This window comes from Musa acuminata, chromosome BXJ3-5 (assembly GCF_036884655.1).
Source record: "Musa acuminata AAA Group cultivar baxijiao chromosome BXJ3-5, Cavendish_Baxijiao_AAA, whole genome shotgun sequence".
NCBI classification, from domain to species: domain Eukaryota; kingdom Viridiplantae; phylum Streptophyta; class Magnoliopsida; order Zingiberales; family Musaceae; genus Musa; species Musa acuminata.
In genome coordinates, this window is record NC_088353.1 from 38,528,128 (window position 1) to 38,539,946 (window position 11,819).

An 11,819-nucleotide genomic window follows, 5' to 3' on the forward strand; every position below is an offset into this window, starting at 1 on the left:
GCCCCAGCCAAGAGGTGCAACCGCCCAGGATATGTCTCCAAGCGAGACTGGGCGGTGCAACCGCCCCAGCCAAGAGGTGCAACCGCCCAGAGCTCAGTCTTCGAGCTAGACTGGGCGGTGCAACCTCCTCTGTCAAGAGGTAGCACCGCCAGAGCTCAAGTTTCGAGCTCTGCCAGGCGGTGCAACCACCGAGCTCAGTCTTCGAGCTCTGGCAGAGAGGAGCATCAGCCTGAGCTCAGTTTCGAGCTCTGCCAGGTGATGCAACCACCAAGCTCCGTCTTCGAGCTCTGGCAGAGAGGTGCATCAGCCTGAGCTCAGTTTCGAGCTCTGCCAGGTGATGCAACCACCGAGCTCAGATTTCGAGCTCTGCCAGGCGGTGCAACCACTGAGCTCAGTCTTCGAGCTCTGCCAGGTGATGCAACCATCGAGCTCAGTCTTCGAGCTCTGGCAGAGAGGAGCAATCGCCTGAGCTCAGTCTTCGAGCTCTGCCAGGCGGTGCCACCTCTCCAGTCAAGAGGTGCAACCGCCTGATCCCAGAATTCTGGGATTTGATCGATTTGATCGTTTTGAGCTCCAAATTTGAACTGGGTTGGGGCCTATAAATACCCCACCCATTCAGCACTGAAAAGATACAGATCCACACCGAATTCTTGATCTTTTCAGTGATTCTAAGAGCTCAAATTTGTAAAGTCCTAAAGTTCTCCTCCTTCTGTTCTTCAAGTCTTGAGTTGTAAAGAGAGGAGAGAAAGGATCTGTGAAGGTTGTCTCCTGAGCCTGTCAAAAGGAGAGAAACTGTAAAAGGGCAATTAGCCTTCGCCCATTGAAGGAAGGCAGCTAGTTGACGTCGGTGACCTCGTCGGAGGAGGAAGCCAAAAGTGGAGCAGGTCAAGACTGACCGAACCACTCTAAATCTCTGGTTTGCTTTTACCTTGAGCACTTTATCATTACTGCAAACCTCCTACATTGCTACTGCCCTCTACGCCTTTACGAACGAGTTTCTAAGCTCTGATCTTTCAGAATCTGCATTCAAACGTAAATCGTGTTTTCGTACGATCTTCACACTGCAGTTTACGCTCACATTCGGATTCCATTTATAACTGCAAATTGCTTTCTACGTAAAACGCTTTTCAAGGTTCAAAACTGCTTTTAGACGCAAAACTACATTTAGACGTAAAATTACGTTTAGACGTAAAACTGCGTTTAGACGCAAAACTGCGTTTAGACGTAAAACTGCGTTTAGACGCAAAACTGCATTTAGACGTAAAACTACGTTTAGACGTAAAACTGTGTTTAGACGTAAAACTGCGTTTGGACGTAAAACTGAGTTTAGACGCAAACTGCGCTTAGACGCAAACTGCGCTTAGACGCAAACTATGTTTAGACGCAAACTGCGCTTAGACGCAAACTGCACTGTGATTCTGCTTTTATATCGAAATCGTTTTTTATCGGACGAACGCAGCTTTCGTTTTAAAAATCGCTGTAAGATTTTCGCTGCACTAATTCACCCCCCCCCCCCCCCCCCCCCCTCTTAGTGCTCTCGATCCTAACAGTACAAAGCATGAACAAATAGAAAGACATGGACATACACAAGTATTATATCCAACATCCTGTTTAGAACTTTGTCCGTGACAGTTGAGATACTTATGTTATTGTCACCCAGTTACCAACGTTGGCATTGAGCAATGAGAAGAAGAGTGCTAAGAACTTGAGTAGTAATAGATAAGGCGACTAAGAGAGTATAGGATCAAATCCACTTTTGTTGCTATAAGTCTAGCCCAAGAATCAAGCGACGAAGAATGAGAGCTGAGAGCTTCTATAGCGATTTAATGCTATATATCCCTTTCCATAGTAGTATGGGCCACCTAGAAGATGATGAAGGTGGCAAGCTCTACCAGTGAGGTGGTGAGCCACATCACGTAAGGGGACAAGCGGAGGGAAGCTAAGAGGAGAAGAAAGACGGCTTGGTCATCGGTCCAAGTCTCGATGCCAAACCAATCGTAGGTGACAAGTGAGTGGAGAAGGACACCATGGGTGTTACGAACATCGAAAGTGGTGTGGGCGAGGACCAGGAATGGGATGTCGCAGCAGGTGTTAGGTTACATAATTATTAAGAGGGGCACAAGGAGGATAACCTTGGTGGCGATGACGACCATGCCTCGAGCATCCCAACGATGATCACTCTCGCTACACCAAAAGCCAGGTGGGACAACAACCATGCGTTTAGCATCCCAACGACGATCACTCTTGCTATACCAGGAGCCAATAGGGATGATGACCATACCCGAAACATCCTTGCGATATAGTGAGAGGCGGATCAGGTGACAAGATAATTGGGCTTTGCTACTCAAAATGGAAGAGATATTGAAATTATCTTTTTGCCCATCACTTTCACATTGATTCAACTATAGAGATTTCAATATAAATTTTTTAAGTATAATGATCACGATACTAATAAAATTTAAATATAATCTTACCAACTGTACAAGAATTTACATAGTGCTGAAGATGCTCAGCGGGTGTAGCTTGCAAGTCAATTAGCTACTTGAAAAAGAAGAGCAGATTTTCCACTTAAACTGGAATCATCTCCAAACTATAGATAAAATCAAGCTACTTGAGCAGATAGAAACTAGATTAAGAAATTGATGGAAGTCAACCAAATGGCGCGGGCACATGGGTAACCTATCATGAGAATCACAAGCATCGAAGACGGTCTCTGGAACAACTTCGGGCAACTTCTTTATGTACATGATTAAGCGCCTGATGTCTTCACGTGTCACCATTGTCATGTCAACGACATCTCTACTATTGACGAACACCCATAAATCCCTGAGGCTATCACGACAGAAGGGGCATGACTGTGATCTTGAGTTCCTGCAACAATATCATTGCTCAGTCTTCATCTGTACAAACAAAGAATTAAGAGAGGGAGCGACTCCCCAAGATTAACTTTTCAAAGTCCATAGTAGAAAGTTAAGTTTGTAGATGATGAGACAAAGTAATATAACATTATGATGACAATTTGCTTACTAGGAGGAACCAATTACTAATGACAATGTCCTTGGTCTTCAAACTCAACAAAGTAAAATTGAACTCAAAGTCAAATGCAGAAAAAGACGACGGTGTAGTGAGAGAAGGGTTCTTTTATCTGCCCAATTTGCTCCATGTCTAATGGGCATTTGTGTTTGTTGATGTACTTGATATTCGAAGTCATTGACCTTGTTACCAAATATCACCGAGAATACACATTTCCATTAACAAAAATAGGAACTATTTGCAACCAAGTTTTATAGACAAAGTAGAAAATTGACAAAAAGACATCAAAATGTGACTTGAACTATTAATATTTCTCTCTGACAAAATAACTAAGAGTCAGACCAATAATGAGGCGAGAAAGGTTTGAAGATATGCTACATCTGATATAAATACAAGTAGCACCGTAATGTCACAAGAAAATTTTGAGGAAATTTTGTAAAGATAAAATTTGCTGACGATTGCAAAGGAAACTTGAGGAAAATTGCAAAAAATAAAAAATTTGGCTCTATATCCTTTAAGTTTAGTCTCGAACTAATCTGAAAATCAGACTAAAAATTTAAACTATCACCAGATGTCGAGTCCAAATATAGATTATGGCACAATATAATTAATAAGGCCTCCTTTGTAGCAAGAAAAATTATGATAAAATGACTTTCAATAAGAAGTATTTTCCATAAAGATAAACAAAAATTGTCTAGATTGTAGGATTAAAAAGTATAAGAGACATTTTGCCTCTCTTCTTGTGTTCAGAGTGCTAGTTCAAAATAGTGTCTCCTTTGTTGCAAGAAAAATTATGACCAAATGACTTTCAATAAGAAGTCTTTCCATAAAGATCAACAGAAATTGTCTAGATTGTAGGATTAAAAAGTATAAGAGCTTTTTTGCCTCTCTTCTTTTGTTCTGAGTGCCACTAAACTAAAATAGGCCCTTTCAAAAAGATGGCTGAGAAAAACAGAAAAATATATTTTTAAGAACCTTTTTTCCATCTACAGAGAAAATATAGAAATAGAAAGCTATTTTTTATAAAAGCCTTGAAACGTTTCTCCAATTTTGGTCTTCCTACCGAAGAGACATCGAAAAGGAAATTTCCCAAAAAACTTCATCTCTATAAAATTTTACATACAAATAAAGACATCTTCATTAAAAAAAAAGATAAAGATAAAAGAAACTGCACATTATTCTTGACATATGGTAATTGCATCAGATTCTTCCACATGATCACATCTCTAATCTACAATTAGAAGTGTATAAATAATTGAAAATAAATAATGCCTATTTATGAAATGCATGGCAAAGTGCAGAGTTTCTCAAAAAGCCAAAGCAAACAAGAGACAGAAACAAGGTACACTTCTAAAGCCCCAAAACTACAAAACTAGAAGGAACCACTCAGACAAGAAGAAAAAAATGATCTTAAAATATGATGCTCTACTTTCACTCATTCAAAGCATATGAAAATATTGCATGCATCATGTAAACACTTGCCAGGTAGATCCAGGAAATCAATAAATAAAAGCCTGAAATTTGATTGGCTGGTCCTTGCACGTACCAACAAACTGTCTGACAAAATCAACCTACCAGGTGCATTTTCGCACATCTAATTTTCTTTTAATAGAGAATGCACAACTTTCTTGCCCATCATAAATTATCTAGAAGCACTTTTAACATATATATAAATATATAAATATCAAGAACTAGACAGTTAGTGATGATGACTAGGTCAGAATGGTCAGAATCTATTAGGTCTTCCAAGGCACTTATAGACCAAGTTTTACTCTGCAACTGGATTCAATGTATTTGTAATGATGACTTGAATGATCCTGATATCAATCTGATGTACGATATGTCAAAAAGAAACTCATCTGATTTGACTTGCTCCTCATGTGCCACCACCAACCAAGTCAATTCCAGAATCCAAGTACTGAATTAACCCAGAAAATTCTTGGTGGCCTAAGGACTGCCCTACATGTCACAATAAATTTGGCATAACCCTGTCACTATATCATCCATTATTATGAATAAGAGACGATAGAATCTTCCCAAAATTCATCTATTTATAATGTGAAACCAGTGACCTAATAGATCATGATGCATCAGAATGGATTTCATCTATGCTAGCTTCTCAATGACAAAACTGCATCGGTTTCTTCATGATATGTCATAAATAAGTCATCCATGAAAGTCTTAAATTGGCAACAAATACAGAACCAATCACCACATATTTAATGATGCGTGGCGGTGGTGATCTCATATAGACTCCAATTCGTTAGTCACAAACCACTGAATGAATCTTCCCCACTTATAATAATAAGCTGAAGCATCCATTACATATTCAGATGAAGAACAGGAAAATAAGGGTCTACAGGTGCCAATTTTGGGAGTTTATTGCCCACTTGGAAACTTATAAGAATGGAATCACTAATAAATTATTTCTTTAAATAGACAATTACCAAATCAATTCCTATAGGTATCTTAAAACTAGAGCTGCGACAGCCTTTCATGCACTGCTGCACCAACAATCTAACGAAAATAGTTCAAGTTGAAGTTCACAAAGCAAATGACCTAAGGCAACCTACTCCAAATGTGAACCCTTAGGTATCTCTTCCTTTTCTTTAAGCTGAAAAAGGATATATTGGCAATAACAAGTAGTATTAGTGTAAAGTTTTATCTAGGCATGAGCAACATCTCAGTCCTAAACGACATAATAGTATCTGCTGATTTTAAGAACTATGAGTAGAAAACTAAGAACTATTCATGGCAACCGAACACTATGAAATCTCATGAATATGGTTTCCTAGTGTGAGCAAGCAAAAGGATTCAACTCCTTTTACCAGTAAAATCATATTAACAAATTAAATCTTAGCAGCATTGCAAACACTTGTTCTACTTCTCCACACACTGCTTGTATAGCTTTTAGCTTCAATCTCCTCGCATACTGCACATTCCTGCTTTACACCAAACCATGATTTGTATGCAATTTGATATTTAGACTATCAAAAACTCATGAACAATAGACTACAGCTCAAAACTAGATCAAATAATTGATATGACATCTTCCCTATACCATCAGTATCAGAAATGTATGCATGAGATATTTAAGAGAAGAAAGAAGAAAGTAAATCAGTAACATAAAAGAAATATTAAGAATTATAAAGAAGAAAATTAGAAGTATTTTCCTGTTAATTTGTACTGTGAACAATTCAAGAAGTCATATATTACAATTATTAGGATTAGGACACTCTGCTGAAAACACTTATTAATAATTCTCTCTAAAAACTACTGCCCTCTTGAGAAGTGAAGTATGAGTCCTCATTTATTCATTCCACTAATTTTCCATTTATCCCCAAGTCACTCTCAATAGGAGGAGCATCGTATCCGAGTCCATAACTTATTTTGTCATAGAATAGCTTGAACCCAAAGTAAGATGTGCAATTTGTTCTTCCATTTCTTAGTAGGAGTGCTCCTATGCTACGTTAGCAAGACATTTCATGCAAGTTCCTTACTCGCAACAACTTCGTTCAACGAACCGTTCGTCGCTTTTGCATGCTTGTACAGAGACATGACGCCTTTTTTGCCTTGGTTTTGTGTATTTTTGCTTGTAAAAAAATATGTTCGAATAGGTTGCAACGCTACAATGCGATCGCTCGCCGCGCCGAGCTGAACTACCCCAAAAATGACTCCATTTTCACGTGCCATGGCTTGTTTTTTGCAAGCCGCAGCTGCCCACCCAAACGTCAGTCATCTTAGCACCCTGGAACCTCCTGGGTGGCACAGGGCTAGATGGGGCTTCGGTATATTGTCAGGCGTTGAAAAATCTTCACAAGTTCGCACGTTAACTTGACGAGAACTTGCCTTCGCTCCCAGCACCCGGTGAGCAGTTGTTTGTGGATTTGCAACTGTTCGTTCTACCTTCTAAAATCCTTGTTTTCCTCCTTCCCCTATTTTCTCTTATGCACGCAAGGTGCTTGCTGAATTGCTTGTAAAGCTTCCCTTTCTGCGAGACGTCAGGACTTGTTTACCGCTCATTCTTCGAACTAATCAACTTTCTCTTTTACAGGTCCTTCGGGACCTGAGTGAGGTTGCAAATTGGCTGATCTTTGCAGACGCATATTGCAAGGGCGCGTCATAATTTAGGCAATCCCAACTAAGTTCGAGAAGTTAGCGCAAGGGCGCTTCGCAACTTAGGCAACTCAAGCTAAGTTCGCGTCTTGGCTACAAGAGTGCTTCATGGCTTAGGCAATTCCAGCTAAATCTATGACAAGACAATCGTACTTGTGATGGTTTCCCCAGTCCAGTTCTTCCACCAAGGGCCTATTCAACATTGCTTATTGAAGCGTTGTTGATTCAATTCAAACATTTGAAACTCTTCCACTTCTTAAATTTCATTTATAAAATCCAAACTATCATAAAGTAAGATCCTCCCCAAAAGATAATTTTCTCACATCAATTAATATTAAATATGTTTTCTTCTTTTCCTCCCCTTGAAGACTTTAAACAGGCAAATTTCACATTTCCAATTAATTACATCCTGAAAGGTTAGTTCAATTTTGCATAGATTTGTAGGCTCAAGTTGAGTCATTCTCCAAAGCTTGTTGCAGAAGGTCATTCCCAATAAAGACATAAAAATAACAGTTTTGAATCCTAAAGGGAAGAGTTGTACCATTCTCTGTAGCATTTTATACACATAGCATGGCTGCACCTGGGCAATATGATTTTGTTGTTCATCTCCATGCAAATCCCACATTCTTCCTCTCTTTCAACATCTATCTCAGAGAGCTGCTTCCTTTCATCCTCATCCCTTCGTCTATATCTTTCCATGCATACCACCTTTTGCTTTTTGTCTTCCATGTTGGTGATCCCTTTCTGTAGTTGGAGCAAAGAGGGGAAAATAGCAACTGCAAATGTGTAGCAAAGAGAACAAATAATCGAGATATGAGCAATCAGCAGAAAACAGAAGAATGCTTGCCAAACTTCAGCACAATGAACTTACCATAAAACTCTTTAATGCTACCTTTTCTTTCAAGAGTTGACATGGTTGTTGTTCCATCAATATGAACCTGCACATCTCAGAATTCCTCAAAGAATAACAGAAATCAAACTGTAAACAGACAGGAAGACCTTAGAAAAAAGGTACAACAATGCAGGATGAAAGCGACCTTATATATCATAATTCTAACGAGTCCAAGAGCCCCAGCAAGGTTGCAATCTGTCCACTGAACAAGAAAAAGAAACAAATGTGCAGCTGGACGATATGACATTCGCATTTGAAGGCATGCACCATCATATTCGGTGAGAAAATCTGATGCCCTGCAGATCATGATGGAGGATTTGAAATAAAACTTAACCCATTTATTCTTATTTTCTAAAGCTCTGTCCTACTCAACAAGAAAAAAAAGTTATTCCACTTCTTACACAGGAAGCATTGACAAAATTAAAGGTGAAACCAAAAAAGTTAAAGATTGCATAAAAGCATGTGTTTGTCGCAAACAGTAGTAGCATTTTAAATATTCATCTGAACAAGATATGTAGAGTAAATAAAGGAGACATAAACTAGACCATAAAACGATCTTCTCTTCCCAATTAAGCTTATTTGATGTTGATCCAACATGGCAATCTGACCTCTTCTTAGAATAATTATACAACCCTAGTATAATGAGAAAGGTAACTCCCCCGTCCCACATGAAAGAACCATCTGTGATCAGCTTTCCTTACGCCAGAAAGCAGTTGCATGACCTCTCGAAAATGCCATCTGTGATCAGCTTTCCTTGTAGTAGAAAGCAGTTGCATGACCTCCCGAAAACGCCAATTCTGTAACTATAAGGGTAAGAAAAGCTACCCTCCAAGAAATCCCCTAACCAAAAAAAGCTATTTTTGGCCTCAAAAGATACTTCCAGCTCACGTAAAGCAGTGTTAAACACTCGAGTTCTTCGATTACGGATCAATAAAAATTGCTAAAAATAAACAATTTCCTGCTTCCTCCCAAATCCAGCCAGAATCATCTTTGTAGTCTATCCATCATCAAGAACAGAACGAAATATTGATCAGCAGGAATATGCACATCATCGACAGAAAGATGTGAACAAGTAAAAAAAATCCTCCCTATCAAGAAATCTTAAAAAAAACCACAAAACCACAGAGAAGAAGAGGTACAACGGCAGCACTACATACAAAGTGTTCGCGTGCCCGATGTCAGCCTCGAGGAGCTTCAACGAGTCCCTGAACGATTTCCGCATGTAACCCCCCGACAACAACTTGCCCCTTCCAATCATCCAATAGAAATGAAAACCCTAAATGCCCCACCACGCCCCTAAATCCATTCCCCGAATACTCATCACTTGGATGAGAAAATGATGTACATCCTCATTCATTCGCCGAAGTGGTGAGCTACTTAAAGGACGGAAGAAGCGTCAAGTAACACCGATGTGACATGGATTGAAACATCCAAAATGTTAATGGAGAAGAGTGAACTGCAATGGACGGGCGAGTATTGGTGGAGCGAATGGAGAAGAGTGAGATGGACACGTCCGAGGATGTAAGACCACAGAAATACAAATATATAATAACACGTATTAATAGGAGAAAAGAGTAATCCTATATGAAAATATAAGGTATGATATTTAATTTATAAATTCACATGACACATAAGGTGACAAAATTTTTTTATTGGATTACCAATGACCTAAGATGCTTAAATCTTACATTGCATGAATATAGATCTAATTGCATGACAATGTACTAAAAGATGAGATAATCATCAACAATAAAATACTTACAAAATTTATACTTGTTGACAGCCAACATCCATTTAATATAAACAAAATGATTATTTATTTATTTTATTTTATTTATTTATTATTATTATTATAAAACAGTAGAAACTTTGATTGACTAGGTGGATTTAGACATGAGCCATGTGACTTAGAATGCAAGCTTATTATTTTTTATATTTCATTCCATATGGTTAATTATAAATTATCTTTTGTAATTAGTTATTTTTAATATTTTGATTCTTATAGTTTCAAAAATTATATTGGGATTTCTAGTACTTACGAAAGTACAATGATAATGGATCTATACTAGATTAAAAATATAATTTTATATGATTAAAAATAAAAAATAAAAATTTATTGAAGTAGCGGGATTAAATATTTGATTTTCATAAATGTAAAGATCTCAATATAAATTTTAAAAATATAAAAAAAATAATTTATAATTAACCTCATTTGATGTTTGTTTAGAAGCTTCCAATGCCCACTTTCTTTCTATGGAGAGAGGAGGAATGCCAGAAGGATTTGCTGGGAATCATAAGAAGCTCCTAATGTGTGACAGCGAATCATCTCATTGACTTGCCACTCTTTTCATCACCTACTCATGAGTGGATTTGGTTTTTGGATTCATTTCTCTTTGCACAAATTCTCAAAGAAATCCCATATAGATTTATTTGGTTGGGGCTCATCTTTTTATTTTTATTTTCTTCTTTGTGCTTCATGAATCTTTCAAAATATCGATGATAAAATAAAATAAAAAATTTATCCTTTTGATTGGATCGGTGTATAAGTTGGATCAGTATATATATATACTGATAGTATCCGTTAGAATATTTTTTAATAAGGTTTTTGACACATCCACAAAAATATTTTGATCATACAAAGAATACTATAATTAACATAAGAACATCTTGAAACTCCATCAAAGTTGGTCAATTAGTTTGTATTGAATTTTGAGTCGGATAATGTTTTTGTATAAACTTACAATATCATAAAATTCAACCAAAGTTACTGAATTAGTTTATATTATATTTTAAGTCAGTCAGATATCATTTTTGTTCAGACTTAAAATGTTTTTGTGGCATAAAAAAAAAACTATAACCAATCCTATTCAGAAATATTTTAACCAGAGCAGTGGACTGATTCACTTCTTGCATCGGTCCAATACAAATACAAAGACTAACAATCTTTTTAGGCAATCCCGTCGGGACCATTTTTGGGATAAAAAGAAAGTTGAATAATGAGGAAAGAAACAAAAAGGGAGACCGAAACACATATCCAAAAATTTACCCTTTCTTCTTTTACTGCTTTTAATTTATCTTTAGCATGATCATTTGGCGGTGGGATCCCATCTCAATCAGCTGATGTTCATCATTTGAAGAAATGCCCTAATTGACATATTGTCTTTAACTCTCGTGTTGGTAAGGTTGGCGCATAGACAAAAGTGAATATATCATTAATTAGGGGTGCAAAAGATCTGAATATAAATCTAGATAATCTTATGTAATCGATTTAAAAAATCATATGAAAGATATATTTTAACTCATATGATTTTGACCATCGAGCTCTTATAGTTTATTTGTATCTATAATAACTCCTATATTTTCAAAAAATATACCATATAAGTTTATTCTTTTAAGTCTGAGTTAATAAACGTCGTGGTATGCTAAATAATAATAAATTATTAATATAATGATATATATAGTTTAAATTTTAAAAATGATTAAGATCCAATTTAGCTTCTATAGTTAACGTCATGGGTCACTTAAGTCCTTATAGTTTATTCGTGTCTAAAATAACCCTTATATTTTCAAAAAAATATTATATAAACCTCTATCATAAAGTCTAAGTTAACAAACGTTAGAGTCTACTTACATAACATGTTGACTCATAATAAACTATTAATATAATGACATTTACAATTTAAGTTTAAAAAAATTGAGACCACCATTAATAGCGGGAGGAGGTGTCGTCATGATAACGATCACCGGTAGTAGCACAGAGTTACTGTTGCCTAATAGG

At 37.1% G+C, this 11,819-nt stretch overlaps 1 protein-coding gene across 1 annotated transcript; it reads right to left on the reverse strand.

The window, feature by feature from the left end:
- Positions 1 to 2,437: 2,437 nt before the first annotated feature.
- On the reverse strand, positions 2,438 to 9,534 carry LOC103985647 (E3 ubiquitin-protein ligase AIRP2-like). The gene is made up of 5 exons (XM_065153053.1): positions 9,199 to 9,534; positions 8,187 to 8,337; positions 8,021 to 8,087; positions 7,691 to 7,925; positions 2,438 to 2,871 (listed from the first exon to the last, which is right to left on the reverse strand). Exons 1-5 carry the CDS (start codon positions 9,297 to 9,299, stop codon positions 2,580 to 2,582), a joined length of 846 nt encoding a protein of 281 aa, XP_065009125.1. The 5' UTR covers positions 9,300 to 9,534; the 3' UTR covers positions 2,438 to 2,579.
- Between the last annotated feature and the right edge of the window lie 2,285 nt (positions 9,535 to 11,819).